General features: G+C 43.1%; 1 protein-coding gene across 11 annotated transcripts in view; it reads right to left on the reverse strand.

Annotated features, from left to right (window-relative positions):
* The window catches only part of RERE (arginine-glutamic acid dipeptide repeats), a 354,724-nt gene that overhangs the window by 57,523 nt on the left and 276,748 nt on the right, over positions 1–20,453 (reverse strand). For 2 of the 11 annotated variants that reach the window (XM_040427263.1, XM_040427254.1), the window contains exon 1: positions 3,121–4,005. The exons of 8 other annotated variants lie outside the window; for them this stretch is intronic. In XM_040427263.1, coding sequence (XP_040283197.1) covers positions 3,121–3,146 — 26 coding nt within the window. In that variant the 5' untranslated portion in view covers positions 3,147–4,005. Of the gene's footprint in view, positions 1–2,954; positions 4,006–20,453 lie in introns of those variants that run through there. One more of the 11 variants, XM_040427246.1, reaches the window with a different exon arrangement.

Raw genomic sequence — 20,453 nt, forward strand, 5'->3', positions numbered from 1 at the left:
AATCTACCTCGGGAGATTTTAAAGAAACTAGGAAATTTATGGCACATTTATTTAAAAATAGTGTCCAGAATTAGATGGAAAGGAAGCCACTTCTATGGGATTTCCCCAACAAATAGCTGAGCTCGCCATCTTGGTTGTTTTGCAGATAATGGAGAAGTGCTGCAGTGGGGCACGCTCTTGAGATAGGAGTGGGTCCCAGATGTCAAACTCGCACTAGAGAAGTACCTAAATATATTCCAATGATTTGATTTGATTTGTTCACCAGAGTTCTTGATTGACATGATCGGACATCTTGCGCCTGCGCAGCTGTTCCAAGTAGCGGCACAAGTGCAGAGGCTAAGCTGCTCCAGTAACAGAGCCTCTGCGCTTACGACACAGGAGCAAGGTCCTAGCGATATGTCCGGGCCCTGTCAATAAAGCAGCGAGGGGGGAGCCTCTTGAGCAGTGGGGCAGACCCTCGCTGCGCAAGAACTCTGATGCACGAATCAATTCGCACAACTGGCAGGAATTATATGCTACCAATATTGAGTTGCAAAACCCAAACTGGAGTTACTCTATAGAGGCAGCCTATGGCCACTTCACACGACTGTATGGTTTTGCTGTCCGTTTTTCACGGATCCGTTGTTCCGCAAAAACAGGAACTTTGTAATCATTGCAAACACCAAACACATGTGCAAAATGGGCTGGGCATAGCATTTCTACAGCATGGATCGGCAAAAAACGGACGACATACGGACATGTGTTCCGTATGCATTCCGTTTTTTATACAGACCCATTGGCTTGAATTGAGCTACTGAACGTAATTTGCGGACAATAATAGGACCCAACTCAAAATGTTGTGGAACGGAAATACGGAAACGGAATGCATTTTTTTTTGGCGGACCCATTGAAACGAATGGTTCCGTATACGGAACGCAAAAAACGGCCTGTATAGGGATAGCAAAAAATGTTTGTGTGAATGAGCCCTTAGTTAGGATTTTGCATCAGTATCTGTAAAAGTGCGGCCCCACAGGGCAGAATTACCACTGCAGAGTTTGCTGTGCATTTGTTGCAGATTTAACCTCGTGCACAGCATAGGGCACAATCTGCAGCATAAAATGACCAGGTCACTGCGCTGCATCGCAGATCAATTTACAAGGCAGATTTTTTTTCCTCTAATTTTTAGCATCTCAATTGTGGATTTGCACGCACGCATATCCACAACAGCAACTCCGCATTGTACTCGTCCTGTGCAGAAATAAGAACGTGATGTGAATTATGAAAACTGCAGCCAGCTCATTACGTTGCAGGAAAGCTGTGGATTTTCACCCTATGCAATACATTAGGTTGTATCCCACAACTACACCTGCCACGTCCAGTCACTTTCACATGGTCAGTATTTGTTCACCAGGAGTAGATCCGGAACACATATTTCCATTACACTGTCTGCAGGTTCCATCCAGCTTACTGATCCTGAATCACAATATTACTAACCGTGTAAAAGTGGCCTTTGGGACGTGGTTCAACGTGGCACTATAATAAATACATCTGCAATACAGGATCCGCGAATGTCATGCAGGAAATCTGAGGTATCTGACGGTACAATATGGCCCTGTAAGCTCCTATAGGTGCTGTAGTACGGTGCCTGGTTTTATGGAGCCGTATTACAGTTGTGCGTCTCTGACTCGTGGGGTAACAACAATTATAAGGACTGTGTATATTTTTATATAGTCCCTACTACTTCTAACAGGGGTTGCAGATTATAATTTGCAAAACAGATTTTCTTCAAAAATTACTATATTACAGAATGTACAAAGTGACTAGAACACAGCGATAGATCGGACATAACTTTGTGACCATTCATGACCAGTACTTTGTACACACACGTACGCCATTTACATACAATGCAACTCCTTTTACCTTAGGAGTCCATGATTTCTGGCTATATTCTAACATATAACAGACAGCATTCCAGTAAATCTACAATATTATAGACAAAAAAAAAAAATTAAATAAAACTTAAAAAAAAAAATTACATTGGTGAATAAATGAAGATAATTCGGGGCAAGCAAAAAAAGGACTTATGCAATTCCTACAGCATTACAAAATAAAGGCATGACAAACATGAAAAAAAATAAAATAAAAGAAAAATTAGTGGAGGAGGGGGACACCCTTAAAAGTGACAGCCAATGCCAAACTTCTGGGAGTCATTTTCACGGATGTCAATGTCTGCTCATCTGTCCTGGACCCGAGAAAAGTTCAGCGGACGGCAAAATGTCATTTCTATTACCCCGACTGAAAGTTTTGGTTTTATAACAAAAAACACAGATATGTAATCTTCTGCATAATTATTTTTTTTAACATTTACCGTGGTTATATTTTTGTTAAGTATTTTTATAAATAATATTAATCTAAAAGAAATTCAATAAAAATCTCACAATAGGTAAAGTCACATTTTATTGACTATTGGTAGTTAAAATATAGCGAAACGGTAACAAAATGCACCCGGGGAGGTGGACAAGGACAGAGCTGTCACACTGACAGCGCATGGCAAACTGTGATTAAGCAGCGGGACGTTGCAGATTAGGTGGATTATTTGCTTTCCAACTTCCAGCCCATTATCATAATAATTGCCATTATTAGTCCGGGGGAACGTAGACTTCGCAATCAAGACAAAAGTTCCACCCACAGCTGTAGGCAGCCAATGAGTCTCCGACTCCAACCCTCCTGAAAACATTATCTAAACAGTCACTGCAGGCCCAAAACAGGACACCAAAAGGAGCCTTCTAGCCGGCCGTGCAGCCTCCGCAGCCTCCCCGGGCTCTACGGAGACTGGATAACCCCTTAAGAAACTGAGACGGCTGAAACGCATTAGCAAGTCAGGGCTGGAAGAGGTTAACAGAGCTCTGCAAGAACAGACGGAGAAGCAGGGGAGGTGGAAAAATAATGAGGAGGACCTAGGGCACGGAGCGTACCTGACACGGCGGTGCAGCTGACAGGTAAACGGGCAGGAGGGCTGCAGCAAGCGGCATGTACAGCCTTGCAGTGACATGCAATATTAACAAAACAGTCCACGGTAAACATTGCACAAGCCTGGAGAAGGAGCAGCAGTGCGGGAGGCCAGGGATGTCATGTTCCTACCTGCAGGGGCTGAACAGGTCATCCATCACTAGCACAGATGCTGCTGGCTCTGCCTGGATCCCTCAGCCTGCAGTCCCTGCTCTAAACTCTCCCCCCTTTTCCCTACTCTAACTACTCAAAATGGTGGCACATGCAGTCAGAGACCTCAGAGAGCTTTCACTGAGCTTGTGCTATGACCTCAGCCTCCACGCACAGCGCTGCAAACTTCCCCCCTCAGACTACAGGCACTGAGCATGTGCTGTGACCCCCTCCTGCTTGTTCCTGGTCCTCCCCCCCTCATACACCCCCCTACTCCTCTCTCGTCTTAGCCACAGACCTTCCTACAAGGCAATCAATCTCAACCCTGCTGTTTCCGTAAATAAAGCAGAGTACACAGCTAGCACCTCTCCTCGGCATACTAAGCCTGTGTGCAGAGGAGAGGCAGGAGCCCCAGCCAGGGAGGCTGCGAGGGACGACGCACACTGACAGCTGCCCCAGCATCCCGCCATGGATTACACGCCGGACCGCAGGGAAACTTACCAAGGAGACAGGGTTTTTTTTTTTAAAACAGCAAGGAATTGCATTCATTTAAAGGGGACGTGTCACCTCTCCTGGCATGTCTGTTTCAGTAACCGCCTGTGTTCCCCGTGTCATAAGCTTTCCTTACAACTATGGGGGCGCTTTATCAGGAGAGGAATTTTTTTTAAAGCCCATTTGCGGTGCCCCAATTTGCACTAAATTTATCAAACATCACAAACCATCTTGAAGAACGACGTTTTGGTCAGCTCTTACTCCACCCCCTTGGGATTATTATTATTATTATTTTTTTTTAAGTTACATTTGATAAATGTGGAATATAGCTACTGGTCTAGCGAGCCTCACCCACTATCATAGTGGCGTTTAAAGGGAACCGGTTACCATGAAAATGCTAAATAATCTGCAGGCAGCATGTTATAGAGCAGGAGGAGCTGAGCAGACTGATATGTAGGTTTATAGGAAAAGATTCAGTAAAACTTGTATTTCATTCATTTACAGTCCTGCTCATTCTGAGCTCTGAAGTCCAGGAGGAGGTCCTATCAGTGATTGACAGGTATCTCTGTATACACAGTCATAGAGGGAAGGCTGTCAATCACTGATAGCCCCGCCTCCTGGACTGCAGAGCTCAGAATGTGCAGGACTGTAAATGAATGAAATACAAGTTTAAGGCTACTTTCACACTTGCGTTTTTCTTTTCCGGTATTGAGTTCCGTCCTAGGGGCTCAATACCGGAAATGAACTGATCAGTTTTATCCTAATGCATTCTGAATGGAGAGCAATCCGTTCAGGATGCATCAGTTCAGTCTTTTTGCCTTTCCAGGACAGAGATAATACCGCAGCATGCTACAGTTTTATCTCCGGCCCAAAGAAAATTTAACAATTGCCTGAATTTTTTTCCGTAGGAATGTATTAGTGCCGAATCCAGCATTCAAATTGCCGCATTGAAGGATGCGGTATTCCGGTCTGCGCAGACCTCTAAAAATGTGAAAAAAATTAATACCGGATCCATTTTGCCTGATGACACCAGAAAAATGGATCCGATATTGCAATGCATTTTTCAGACTGATCAGGATCCTGATCAGTCTGAAAATGCCTGATCAGTCAGAAAAAATGACATGCGCTTGCATACAGTTTTCCTGATCAGGCAGGCAGTTCAGGCAACGGAAATGCCTGCCGGAATCAAACAACGGAACTGCCTGCCGGAATCAAACAACGGAACCGCCTGCCGGAATCAAACAACGGAACCGCCTGCCGGAATCAAACAACGGAACCGCCTGCCGGAATCAAACAACGGAACTGCCTGCCGGAATCAAACAACGGAACTGCCTGCCGGAATCAAACAACGGAACTGCCTGCCGGAATCAAACAACGGAACCGCCTGCCGGAATCAAACAACGAAACCGCCTGCCGGAATCAAACAACGGAACCGCCTGCCGGAATCAAACAACGGAACCGCCTGCCGGAATCAAACAACGGAACCGCCTGCCGGAATCAAACAACGGAACCGCCTGCCGGAATCAAACAACGGAACTGCCTGCCGAAATCAAACGCAAGTGTGAAAGTACCCTTACTGAATCTATCCATCTGCTCAGCTCCTCCTGCTCTATAACATGCTGCCTGCAGCTCAGACACCATGTTCAACATGACAGGTTCCCTTTAAAAAGTAGCGAGGACAGTGTAAAAATGACAAAAAGCAGCATGTTTTTGTACAAAAACAGTGGCCCAGATTTACTAATCCTTTAAATGGCGTAAGTGGAGACGAGCAGTGATGTAATAGACACTTTTTGCTGACTCTAAGGCCTCTTTCACACGACCGTATGTCCCCCGTGGCCATATTGAAGCCGACATATGGCGGGTCCCCAATACACAGGGTACTGGCTGTGTGCATTCCGCATCACGGATGCGGACACATTCACTTGAATGGGTCCGCAAATCCAGAGATGCGGTGCGGAATGGAACGGAAGAACTACGGGGTGCTTTTGCGGGGTTCTGTTCCATGCTTCCATTCCGCAAAAAGATAGAACTTGTTCTATCTTTTTGCAGAAAGGATGGATTGCGGACCACATTCAAGTGAATGGGTTCACAATCCGCATGCGGCTGGCCCACGGTCGCTGCCTGTGCATTGCGGACAGCAATTTGTGGTTCACAGCGCGGTCACGGGGGACACGTGTGAAAGAGGCCTATACCAAATGTTGGCTGGCTTATTTTGAGGCAGATTTTTACATCACAATTGTGGCACATCTTTCCCATGGAGCCCCACCCCCTATACACTAAGCCCCACCCCCTATACACTAAGCCCCACCCCTTTACACTAAGCCCCACCCCTTTACACTAAGCCCCCACCATTGGTCGAGCATGGCAGAAAAAAAGGGTAGAAACCCCAGATGCACCAAATTATGCCACCGATTTTTGGGGGACACATTAGCAAATCTGGGCCACTGTTCAACAAAATGTGCCTTTTTTTTCACGCCAGAAAACCTACAGGACTTTACAAACTCTCCCCTGTTGTGCTGCTCCTCTCTTATCCCTGCTGGAAGTTTAGGACTACATTGACAACTGGATTCTAAAACCACCTTTGTCAAAGGTGGGGTTTCCTTGCACTGTCTTATATAGTCAGCTCTGGTTGGGCAGTGTGCAGACACACATCCCCCCCCATAATTGTAACCCATACATTTTCAGGAAGAATAACAGAGGGACTGCACAACACAAAGTTCTATGAGAAGATGCTCCAGATTTGTTATGTCATGTGGAATACAGGTACATGTATTAAGAGGAGACAGGTCCTTTTTATACTATATTGTTGTCAATCTTGTAATAAAGGAGTTCTTACAAGTTTTTTTTTTATAAAAAAAATAAATCTCAAATGGACTGTTCTGGAGTTAATAATGTTTCATGCCTCAGGTTTGGGAAGATTCACACTTACCTGCTCCCCATTGCTCCAGTCCTTTGTCCAGGTCCCGTTTACCCATTTTTCAGTCCGCCGTTTGTTTATTTTCATGGTCACCTGCTTCGCCGCAGCAAGTCTTTTGTTGTCGCATCACTGCTGAAGCCAGTGGTTGGCTGCAGTGGAGCAGGTGCCCATGCCAGGGAGGAAGACACACAAGATAGCGCCAGCGTGCAGGACCAGAGCGACAGGGAGCAGGTAAGTATGGTGTAGCCATGAAGGCTAAAATACATGTGAAACTATGCCGCAGCCATGTTACGTGACAGCTCGGCACACAGATTACTTTCCAAAGCACATAAATATTCGTGACAGTCATATAAAAACCGCAAAACAAATATCAGGGCGACCACTGGCAGCGGCACGTTAACTCGACGCTTGTGGCTTATTATATCCAATACAAAGATTTCAATGGGTGAGAATTAGAAAGTGAACAATATACACAACCTACAAAAGTCTCATCATATACATTATGCCCATACTTTAGGACAGGCATCCTCAAACTGCGGCCCTCCAGCTGTTGCAAAACTACAACTCCCAGCACGCCCGAACAGCCTACAGCTAACAGCCTATAGCAGTGCATTGTGGGAGTTGTAGTTTTACAACAGCTGGAGGGCCACAGTGTGAGGATGCCTGCTTTAGGATATAGAGCGGTCAGATTCGGAGGCTTCAGGGAGCACTGCAGTCTGTGCATTCACCTATTTACTGGAACGGAGCAAGTTTCCAAAGCAATGTTTTAACATAACAGTATCGAAAAATAAAATAGTAGTAATTCTGAAATGGTAATTTCCAGGGCTGTAAGGGATCGTTCAGCTTTTACCTAATGTAACAGGTCTCCCTCTAGCTGTGGGAGCAGGTAACTACATGCACATTTCCTGTCATTACACAGCACAATACAGGATGCCTTTTGTGGCAGCAGGTAATCCATCAATCGCCCCTTAGGCTACTTTCACATTTGCGGCAGAGGATTCCGGCAGGCAGTTGCGTCGCCGAAACTGCCTGCCGGATCCGGCAATCCAGACACAAACGGATGGCATTTGTCAGACAGCTCCAGATCAGTCTGACAAATGCATTGAAATACTGGATCAGTCTCTCCCGTGTGATGCGGAAAAACGGATCTGGTATATTTTTCTGCATGCGCAGACCGGAAAATCGGATCCGTTTTGCCGAAACACTTAATGCCAGATCCGGCACTAATACATTTCAATGGAAATTAATGCCGGCATTCCGCAAGTGTTCAGGATTTTTGGCCGGAGAGAAAACTGCAGCACGCTGTGGTATTTTCTCCAGCCAAAAAACGTAAGAGGGACTGAACTGATGCATCCTAATGCATACTGGACGGATTTCTCTCATTCAGGATGCATTAGGATAAAACTGATCAGTTTTTTTCCGGTATTGAGCCCCGAGGACAGAACTCAATACCCGAAAAGAAATACGCTAGTGTGAAAGTACCCTTACAATAAAATAAAGGAGCACTTTTAATTGCGAATATACTGTTTACCACTGCTGAAAGGTTAAACTTCCCTTTTAGAGGGGTTGAACAATAAGCCTGGGCCTTGTAATATAAACCAAGGGGGTCATTTATTAATCTGAAATACGCCTAAATCAGGCGTATTTCAGGCACCAACGCCTACATTTTTAGACCGCGAGCGGACCGGCAGGCTCGTCTCAGTCACCATTTAATACGTCTGTTTTAGGTGTAGAAAAAGGTCTAAATGTAAGACCGCTCAGAAGCTGTCCTACATTTAGAACGGGCGTCGGACGCGCCAAAGTTATAGGGAGGCCGGCGCCACTTCATACCACTGGCGGATCCACCACCATCTATGGGCCTTTATTAAGACTGGCGTCCAAAACACTGGTCTTTATAAATGAGCCCCCTAATTTCTATTTTACACGTCACTTAAAGGGAACCGGTCACCAGTTTTATGGTGTCCTAACTAAGGGAAACATAAATAGGTGACTGATTCTCTTAGCACAATGCTGGGTCACTTTCTTTAATTGACCCAGTCACTCTGCCAACATCTTGTATTGAAAAGCTCCAGCTGATAATGATGAGTCCTGAATATTCATGAGCTCCTGACTCTCCCCGCCTACCTGCTGCTGATTGACAGTTATTTTCCATATGAATCAGAAGCAGGTGGGCAGGGGACAGCTCTGAATTAAAAAAAATGCTGGACTCACTGACATCACGCTGGACTCAAATCAGCTCATTAGCATGTGGCATCTTTGTGTGTATATTATGAGGTAACCATCTGTCACACCAGTAAGTGAATACATCTAAGGTACTTTTTAGTAGTTAATGATTGTATATAATTAGTTAAATTATAATCAAATATCCACAGGACAGGTTCCATTTAAAGGGGTTGTCCAGTCTTGAAGCTGACAACCCGTGGGGTCCTAACCAGTGTCCATAAACAAAAAAAAAAAAACAAACACTCTCCTGTCCCAACGCTGCTCAGTATTCAGCTGCTTTCGGTCCCTACAAGACCAGGAAGTGGCTTGGTCCCATGTTTTTTTTAGGTTCATGGGAACAGGTTAGGACCTCAGGGGCTGTCGGCTCCAAGGCAGGACAACCCTTTCAAGAGATATGTAAAAGAAACAAAGGCGCAGTTTTTCTTTCAGGGACGATAAAGAAGAACAAAAATAAATAAAGTAAATTTTTGTCTCTTTCCAAATATACTCTAGACTACTTCCCAATGGATCTGGTGCCTATAAATAAAAATGATATGGGAAAACCCAATCTCACTAGGGAGTGACCAAGATCTGAAGATGCCAACATTATTACAATGACGCCAACAAGACAGGGCAGGCTGGGGGAAGAACCTGGGATTTTATTTTAGTCTGGCAAGGACAGGAAAAGACAAATTACTGGTTCAGATGTGGTGGATTCGCTGAGGATGTCGTGTAGATTCCGGAGCAAATGACAGTACAAGACATGTGCTTCACGCCACAAGTAGCCGAAATTTTTAATGCAGAAAACCTCGGATGCTGAAGATTTGTAAATCTGCAGCAGAAACGCCAGGGACTTGCACAGCAGATTTTGCAGCAGGAATCACCACCCTCCATACGTGGCCTCACCCCTTCCATGTATTCCGTGCAGGTATAGAGGAGACTACAGATAAATGCAGCTGGTATACGTGAATCGTAGTCTACCACTACACAATGACACGCCGTACAGCGTGCTCCGCAACTAAGAAAACTAAACGAGGGTGGAGACCCAGAACCTGCATTTACGTTTCTTGAGATGGTCATGGTGCCGCCATGCAGTAAGCTTCATTGTGATCTTTGGTGCATGATGTGTGCCAAAGCCACCACGCAGACCCAGGCTAAATGATGTTTTAAGAGGACCTGTTCCCTCACCAGACATGTCAGTTTTAAGAACTACTTGCATTCCCCCTGTAATAACAATTCTGAAGCATCTATTTATGACTTTGTGCCATTCCTGTATTATTCCTGCTAGAAGCTTACAAATACATTTCCAGCAGTCTGCAGTAAAGGTACTGCTGGGTGTTACCAGTAGAGGGTGTGACTGACTGTCCAATCAGTGCTGCTGGTGTCAGACTGTGCAGGGACACCCCCCCCCCCAACTGGTAACACCCATCTGTACCTTTACTGCAAGCTGCTGACAATTCATTGGCAAATTTCTAGTAGAAATAGAGGAATGGCACAACACAGAGTGATAAGACTAGATGCTCCAGAATGGTTATCCCATGGGGAAAGCAAGTAGTTACTAAAACAGACAAGTCAGGGGAGAGGAGAGGACCTCTTTAAACCATGCATTCTGCTATTTCTATCCTGAAACAAACCCATATTCCACCTAAACACAACCTTTTTGACAAAATGGTTGGAAAAAAAAGAATGATCATCTTCCATTTTCCCTACTGCTGTGTCTCCATCATGTGGCTTACAACGATCACACTTATGAGGACACGGTCCCTACTGGGCCAGCGCTGCGCTCCCCGATGTAAATAGGCTCCCAGCACTTCCTGGATCATGTGTCGTACATTGTGCACATGATCCAGGCCTGGCTACAACCCACAATGTACCCGGGTTGCGCCTGCACAGTCAGGCAGCTCAGGCGCTGTGACGGATAACCCCTTTAAAATACTGTCAATTTTCTATATGATTGTCTGTCAGAAACCAACTTCAGGGGTTGGCCAGCATACATTACTAGCTGCACATGGGCTGGGAACAGTGCTAGTAATTTTAATGGGCCAGCAGAGAACGAGCGCGTCCGCTGGCCCTGTCAATCAACATGAGGAGGGGGCGTCATTATGAATGGAGGATGTGGCTGCTAGAGAGGTAATTTGCATATTATAAAAGTCAGTTTTTTTTATATAACTACTGAACCAAACTGAGTAATAGCCCTATATATCGAGAAATCGCAGCATAAGGATTTTAAGGAGACAAAAAAATTTTAAAAAAAAGAGTTTAGTGGAGTGACAGAAGCCCTTAGAGTCTGGAGAAAGCCGATTAGTTGGGGTGAGGCTGCTCGTTCCCAAGATGAGCCGAATGAATTCTGGGTAGTTAGGGAGGGAGGTCTTAGCCTCAGGGTAAGGGCATAGGCGGCCATCTTGAGAAGATAGTCAGAAAGAAGTCTTGTGAGGAGCGGTTGCTATGGATGGAATCTTATTAACCCTTTAAGGACCCTGCCATATTTCACCTTAAGGACCAGGCCATTTTTTGCAAATCTGACATGTGCCACTTTATGTGGTGATAACTTTAAAACGCTTTTACTTATCCAGGCCACTATGAGATTGTTTTCTCGTCACATATTGTACTTCATGACAGTGATAAAATTGAGTAAAAAAAAAAAAAGAAGAGCAAATTTCCACATTTCAGTTTCTCGACTTTTATAATAGATAGTAATACCTCCAAAAATAGTTATTACTTTACATTGCCCATATGTCTACTTCATGTTTGGATCATTTTGTGAATGCCATTTTATTTTTTAAGGACGTTAGAAGGCTTAGGCCCCTTTCACACGGGCGAGTATTCCGTGCGGATGCGATGCGTGAGTTGAACGCATTGCACCCGCACTTAATACCGACCCATACATTGCTATGGGGCTGTTCAGATGAGCGGTGATTTTCACGCATCACTTATGCGTTGCGTGAAAATCGCAGCATGCTCTATATTCTGCGTTTTTCACGCAACGCAGGCCCCATAGAAGTGAATAGGGTTGCGTGAAAATCGCAAGCATCCGCAAGCAAGTGCGGTGCGATATTCACGCACGGTTGCTAGGAGACGATCGGCATGGAGACCCGATCATTATTATTTTTCCTTATAACATGGTTATAAGGGAAAAGAATAGCATTCTGAATACAGAATGCAAAGTAAAATAGGGATGGAGGGGTTAAAAAATAAATAAAAAATAATTTAACTCACCTTAGTCCACTTGCTTGCGTAGCCCGGCATCTCCTTGTGTCTCCTTTGTTGAATAGGACCTGTGATGAGCATTAAATACAGTTACAGGACCTTTGATGACATCAAAGGTCCTTTACCCAGGTCCTAAAGAAAGAATACAGAAGGAGATGCTGGCTGCGCTATCAAGTGGACTAAGGTGAGTTAAAATGTTTTTTGTTTTTTTTTAATCCCTCCAGCGCTATTTTACTATGCATTCTGTATTCAGAATGCTATTATTTTCAGTTATGAAAATAATACAATCTACAGAACACCGATCCCAAGCCCGAACTTCTGTGAAGAAGTTCGGGTTTGGGTACCAAACATGCGCGATTTTTCTCACGCGAGTGCAAAACGCATTACAGTGTTTTGCACTCGCACGGAAAAATCGCGGGTGTTCCTGCAACGCACCCGCACATTTTCCCGCAACGCCCGTGTGAAAGAGGCCTTAGAAGTTTAGCAGCAAATCTTGAAATTTTTCAGAAAATTTCCAAAACCCACCTTTTTAAGGACTAGTTCAGGTCTGAAGTCACTTTGTGAGGCTTATATAATAGAAACCACCCAAAAATTACCCCATTTTAGAAACTACACCCCTCAAGGTATAGAAAACTGATTTTACAAACTTTGTTAACCCTTTAGGTGTTCCACAAGAATTAATGGAAAATAGAGATGACATTTCAGAAATTCACTTTTTTTTTTTTTGCATATTTTCCATTTTAACCCCTTAAGGACTCAGCCCTATTTCACCTTAAGGACTTGGCCATTTTTTGCAAATCTGATCAGTGTCACTAAGTGCTGATAACTTTAAAACGCTTTGACTTATCCAGTCCATTCTGAGATAGTTTTTTCGTTACATAGTGTACTTCATGACACTGGTAAAATGAAGTCAAAAAAATAAATTTTTATTTATAAAAAAAAATACCAAATTTACAAAAAAAAAATTAAAAATTGCAAATTTCCAAGTTTCATTTTCTCTACTTCTATAATACATAATAATACCTCCAAAAATAGTTATTACTTTACATTCCCCATATGTCTACTTCATGTTTGGGTCATTTTGGGAATTATATTTTATTTTTTGGGGATGTTACAAGGCTTAGAAGTTTAGAAGCAAATCTTGAAATTTTTCTGAAATGTTCAAAACCCCAATTTTTAGGGACCAGTTCAGGTCTGAAGTCACTTTGCGAGGCTTACATAATAGAAACCACCCAAAAATGACCCCATTCTATAAACTACACCCCTCAAGGTATTCAAAACTGATTTTACAAACTTCGTTAACCCTTTAGGTGTTGCACAAGAATTTATGGAAAATAGAGATACAATTTCTAAATTTAACTTTTTTGGCAGATTTTCTATTTTTAATATTTTTTTTTTAACTTTTACAAAGCAAGGGTTAACAGCCAAACAAAACTCAATATTTATAGCCCTGAATCTGTAGTTTACAGAAACACCCCATATGTGGTCGTAAACCGCTGTACGGGCACACGGCAGGGCGCAGAAGGAAAAGAATGCCATCCGGTTTTTGGAAGACAGATTTTGCTGGACTGTTTTTTTTGACCCCATGTCCCATTTGAAGCCCCCCTGATGCACCCCTAGTGTAGAAACTCCAAAAAAGTGACCCCATTTTAGAAACTACGGGATAGGGTGGCAGTATTGTTGGTACTAGTTTAGGGTACATATGATTTTTGGTTGCTCTATATTACACTTTTTGTGAGGCAAGATAACAAGAAATTGCTGTTTTGGCACCGTTTTTATTTTTTTTTATTTTCAACATTCATCTGACAGGGTAGATCATGTGATATTTTTATAGACCTGGTCGTCACGGATACGGCGATACCCAATATGTATACTTTTTTTTATTTAAGTAAGTTTTACACAACGATTTCATTTTTGAAGGAAAAAAAATATATCATGTTTTACTGTTTCCATAGTCAGAGCCATAATTTTTTCAGTTTTTGGGCAATTACCTTGGGTAGGGTATGATTTTTGCGGGATGAGATGATCGTTTTATTGGCACTATTTTGGGGTGCGTGTGACTTTTTGATCGCTTGCTATTATTTAGCACAGTTTTTATTTTAAATTTTTTACGGTGTTCATCTGAGGGGTTAGGTCATGTGATATTTTTATAGAGCCGGTCGATACGGACGCGGCGATACCGAATATGTATACTTTTTTTTAATTATGTAAGTTTTACACAATGATTTCATTTTTGAAGCAAAAAAAATAAAAAATCATGTTTTAGTGTTTCCATAGTCTGAGAGCCATAATGCTTTCAGTTTTTGGGCGATTAACTTGGGTAGAGTATGATTTTTGCGGGATGAGATGATCGTTTTATTGGCACTATTTTGGGGTGCGTGTGACTTTTTGATCGCTTGCGATTACACTTTTTGTGATGTAAGGTGACAAAAAATGGTTTATTTAGCACAGTTTTTATTTTAAATTTTTTACGGTGTTCATCTGAGGGGCTAGGTCATGTGATATTTTTATAGAGCCGGTTGATACGGACGCGGCGATACTTAATATATATATTTTTTTATTTATGTAAGTTTTACACAATAACAGCTTTTTTAAAAAAATAAAAAAAATGATGTTTTAGTGTCTCCATATTCTGAGCCATATTTTTTTTTTTTTTTGGGCGATTGTCTCAGGTAGGGGCTCAATTTTTGCGGGATGAGGTGACGGTTAGATTGGTACTATTTTGGTGGGCAAACACCTTTTTGATCGCTTGCTGTTGTACTTTTTGTGATGTAAGGTGACAAAAAAATTGTTTATTTAGCACAGTATTTCATTTTTACGGTGTTCATCTGAGGGGTTATGAGGGGTTAGGTCATGTGATATGTTTATAGAGCCGGTCGATATGGACGCTGCGATACCCAATATGTATACTCCCCCCCCCCCCCCCCCTATTTTTTACCAATTATTTTTTTACTTTATTTGGGGAAAATGACGCTTTTGTTTATTTTTACTTGAAACTTAATTTTTGGGGGGGAAAACTTTCTTTTTTCAACTTTTTTTTTTCACCTTATTTTTTGTCCCACTTTGGGACTTGAACTTTTGGGGGTCTAATCCTTTACAATGCATTCCAACACTTCTGTATTGGAATGCATTGGCTGTATGAGTAATACTGTGTGTATTACTCATACAGCTTCCGGCCTGTGAGATCCACATTACTCATACAGCTTCTGGCCTGTGTTTAAAGTTAGGACGTACCAGTACGCCCTGAGTCCTTAAGGGCTCGGGAAACAGGGCGTATCGGTACGCCCTAAGTGGTTAATCAATTTTTTCCAGTTACAAAGCAAGGGTTAACAGCCAAACAAAACTCTATATTTATGGCCCCGATTATGTAGTTTACAGAAACACCCCATATGTGGTCGTAAACTACTGTACGGGCACACGGCATTGCACAGAAGGCAAGGAACGCCATATGGATTTTGCAAGGCAGATTTTGCTGGACTGGTTTTTTGACACCATTTCCCATTTGAAGCCCCTCTGATGCACCCCTAGAGTAGAAACTCCAAAAAAGTGACCCCATTTTGGAAACTACGGGATAAAGTGGCAGTTTTGTTGGTACTATTTCAGGGTACATATGATTTTTTGTTGCTCTATATTACACTTTTTGTGAGGCAAGGTAACAGAAAATAGCTGTTTTGGCACTGTTCTTATTTTTTGTTATTTACAACATTCATCTGACAGGTTAGATCATGTGGTATTTTTATAGAGCAGGTTATTACCGACACGACAATACCAAATATGACTGCTTTTACATAAAGCATTTTTGAAAAAAAAAAAATTTTTGTGTCCACATTCTGAAAGCCGTAGTTTTGTATAGGGGCAAATTTTTTTTCGGGATGAAATGCCGGTTTGATTGGTACTATTATAGGGTGCATATGACTTTTTAATCGCATGTGGTTACACTTTTTGTGATGTGATGGCTTTTTTTACTTTTTTTTAACAGTGTTCACCTGAGCGGTGAGGTCATGTGATGTTTTTATAGAGCAGTTTATTATGGACGCGGCGATACCTAAAATGTCTATTTTCTTATTTATGTAAGTTTTACACAATTATATAATTTTTTTAAACAAAACAAATCATGTTTTAGTGTCTCCATATTGACATGCAGACTGCCTCTATTATGCACCAGCCTCAGATCCCTTGAAAAAGGTCAGTTTTGACCGAAACATTGGGACTTTTTTATATGGCCAATAATCTACCTACTTAGCCTCTATATCTGGATGACAATTGATTATGTAAAGATATACAAGATGTATTAAAGCACCACTTTGCAAGACAAATCTTTGGTGTGCCATAGATTATTTTTAGTGTCTCCATAGTCTTGAGAGCCATATTATTATTTTTTTTGGGCGATTGTCTTAGGTAGGGGCTCATTTTTTGCAGGATGAGGTGTTCACCTGAGGGGTTAGGTCAAGTGATATTTTTATAGAGCCGGTCATTACGGACGTGGAAATACCTAATATGTATACTTTTTTCATTTATTTAAGGTTTACACAATATCATTTTTGAAACAAAAAAAATATAAAAATCATGTTTTAGTGTCTCCATATTCTGAGCGCCATAGTTATTTTTTATTTTTTGGGCGATTGTCTTAGCTAGGGGCTCATTTTTTGCGGTATGAAGTGACTGTTAGATTGGTACTATTTTGGGGTGCATATGACTTTTTAATCGCATGCGGTTATACTTTTTCTGATGTGAGGTGGCAAAAAAAAAAAAATGGCTTTTTTTTTTTTTACGGTGTTCACCTGAGGGGATAGGTCATGTGATATTTTTATAGAGCAGGGTATTAAGGACGCGGCAATAGCTAAAATGTCTTTTATTTCTGTAAGCTTTACACAATATGGGAAGGCGGGGAGTGAAAAATGAAAATGCAAAAATGGAAAATCCCAGGGTCCTTAAGGGGTTAAAGTTTAGACGTGTCAGGCAAATTCCAATCTCGCATTTGGAATCAGCGTGCTCATTTTAGTATAAGGCCTCATGCACACGACCGTTTTTTTTTGCAGTCCGCAAAAAACGGGTTCCGTTTTTCCGTGACCGTTTTTTCGTCCGTGGGTCTTCCTTGATTTTTGGAGGATCCAAGGACATGAAAAAAAAGTCGTTTTGGTGTCCGCCTGGCCGTGTGGAGCCAAACGGATTCGTCCTGAATTACAATGCAAGTCAATGGGGACGGATCCGTTTGACGTTGACACAATATGGTGCAATTGCAAACGGATCCGTCCCCCATTGACTTTCAATGTAAGAAGTTAATATACCATAGGATCGGAGTTTTCTCCAATCCGATGGTATATTTTAACTTGAAGCGTCCCTATCACCATGGGAACGCCTCTATGTTAGAATATACCATCGGATTTGAGTTACATCGTAAAACTCAGATCCGACAATATATTCTAACACAGAGGCGTTCCCATAGTGATGGGGACGCTTCTAGTTAGAATATACTACAAACTGTGTACATGACTGCCCCCTGCTGCCTGGCAGCTCCTGATCTTTTACAGGGGGCTGTGATCAGCACAATTAACCCTTAGCCCCCTGTAAGAGATCAGGGGCTGCCAGGCAGCAGGGGGCAGACCCCCTCCCTCCCCAGTTTGAATATTATTGGTGGCCAGTGTGCGGCCCCCCTCCCCCCCTCTATTGTAATTTCATTGGTGGCCAGTGTGCGGCCTCCCCCCCCCCCCCTTATCATTGGTGGCAGCGGAGATTCCGATCAGAGTCCCAGTTTAATCGCTCTGGGGCTCCGATCGGTAACCATGGCAACCAGGACGCTACTGCAGGCCTGGTTGCCATGGTTACTTAGCAATATTACAATATTAGAAGCATCATACTTACCTGCTGGCTGCTGCGCTGTCTGTGTCCAGCCGGGAGCTCCTCCTACTGGTAAGTGACAGATCATTAAGCAATGCGCCGCACTTACCAGTAGGAGCAGCTCCCCGCCGGACACAGACAGCGCAGCAGCCAGCAGGTAAGTATGATGCTTCTAATATTGTAATATTGCTAAGTAACCATGGCAACCCGGCCTGCAGTAGCGTCCTGGTTACCGATCGGAGCCCCAGAGCGATTAAACTGGGACTCCGATCGGAATCTCCGCTGCCACCAATGATCGGGGGGGGGGGGGGGGGGGGGGGGGGTTAGCCGAGGCCGCACACTGGCCACCAATGATATTAATACAATAGAGGGGGGGCGCACACTGGCCACCAATGATATTACAATAGGGGGGGGGGGGGGCACACTGGCCACCAATGATATTCAAACTGGGGAGGGAGGGGGTCTGCCCCCTGCTGCCTGGCAGCCCCTGATCTGTTATAGGGGGCTATGATATGCACAATTAACCCCTCAGGTGCAGCACCTGACGGGTTAATTGTGCGGATGACAGCCCCCTGTAAGAGATCGGGTGCTGCCAGGCAGCAGTCATGTACACAGTTCGTAGTATATTCTAACTAGAAGCGTCCCCATCACTATGGGAACGCCTCTGTGTTAGAATATACTGTCTCTGAAAAAGCTTTTATGCAGACGGATCTTTGGATCCGTCTGTATGAAAGTAACCTACGGCCACGGACGCGGATGCCAATCTTGTGTGCATCTGTGTTCTTTCACGGACCCATTGACTTGAATGGGTCCGTGAACCGTTGTCCGTCAAAAAAATAGGACAGGTCATATTTTTTGGACAGACAGAAAACACGGATCACGGATGCGGCTGCAAAACGGTGCATTTTCCGATTTCAATGGGTCCGTGAAAAAAAAAACGGAAAACGGCACAACGGCCACGGATGCACACAACGGTCGTGTGCATGAGGCCTAAATCACATGTTTTTCTCTTAGTAGAAAAAAAATTGTCGCGCGGTGAATTAGTGATTATGGATTATCACTACAGCAGCAGCAACAGCATTTGAAAATTCAATTTTGAGTGAAAATATGACAGTTATCCTTTAATAAGAATAATTCATTTACACATACAAGTCCGCTGACAAGCATGTCGGCACTGTGCTGGGAACACAACCGCTGTTGGAGGATCCCATCCATCAGCGGCCTCCATTTACTTATACTGGGGACTTGGAACCGAACCAGAATTCGAGAAATGTTTTTTTTACAGTACAAATTAATTTATGAAGTTATTGCGCGAAGTTCATAAATTTATGAAGTTATTCGGCTCATCGGAGCCAATACATTCTAGTACTGTACAGAGCTCCTGCTCCGTACAGTATTAGAACGAAGTTTTATGCGAAACCTGTAATAACAACATTAGTGTGCCCCCCCACCCAAGCCCCCCCCCCAGTATAAATCATTGGTGGCGCAGAGCGCCCACCAACCCCAGTATTAATAATTGGTGGTGCAGTGCGCCCCCCCCCCCCCCCCCACCCAAGCCCCCCAGTATTAATCATTGGTAGCAGTGGCCACAGGGTCCCCTCTCCCCTTCTCCTCAGTGGAAGTTCTGATCGGAGCCCCAGCAGTGTAATCCTGGGGCTCTGATCGGTTACCATGGCAGCCAGGACGCTATTGAAGCCCTGTCTGCCATAGTCAGCTCCCTGCTGCTGTGTGCACAAAGCACAGAGCAGCAGGGAGAGTGTGAGGTCCTATTCACCCTAATAGAGATCTATCAGGGGGAATAGGACAAGGGTTCTAGTCACTAAGGGGGCTAATAGTTAGTAAAAAAAAAAAAATATATAAAGTTAAAAAAAAAAAAACACACACCAAAATATTAATTATAAATGAAAAAGAAAGATTTACAAAAAAAAAACCTACACGTTAACAAACATTCATTTTCAGCAGATTTATGTAGGAATTTCTTTATTTTTTTCAAAAATTAAAATTCACAGAATATCGGTATAAATTATCGGCTATCGGCCTGAAAGTTCACAGATTATCGGTATCGGCTCTAAAAAAAAAAAATCTATAAATCGGTCGATCCCTAATTAATAGCACCATATCTATTTTTGCAGATGACACTAAGCTATGTAGTACTGTGCAGTCTATGGAAGATGCCCATATACTACAAGCCGACTTGAACACTGAGTGATTGGGCATCAACTTAGCAAATGAGGTTGAATGTGGATAAATGTAAAGTTATGCATCTTGGTAGTAATAATCTCTGTGCATCATATGTCCTAGGTGATGTAACACTGGGAGAGTCCCTTATAGAGAAGGATTTGGGTGTCCCTGTAGATGGTAGATTAAATAACAGCATACAATGTCAATCCGCTGCTTCTAAGGCCACCAGGATATTGTCATGCAAAACGAGGCAGGGATGTGATATTACCACTTTACAAAGCGCTGGTGCGGCCTCATCTGGAATACGCAGTCCAGTTCTGGGCACCAGTCCATAAAAGGATGCACTGCAGCGGGAAAAAGTACAGAGGAGAGCGACTAAACTGATAAGGGGCATGGAGGGTCTTGGTTATGAAGAAAGATTAAAAGAATTGAATTTATTTAGTCTTGAGAAGAGACGTCTAAGGGGGGACATGATTAA

Source organism: Bufo bufo, chromosome 1 (assembly GCF_905171765.1).
Source record: "Bufo bufo chromosome 1, aBufBuf1.1, whole genome shotgun sequence".
Classification (NCBI taxonomy): Eukaryota; Metazoa; Chordata; class Amphibia; order Anura; family Bufonidae; genus Bufo; species Bufo bufo.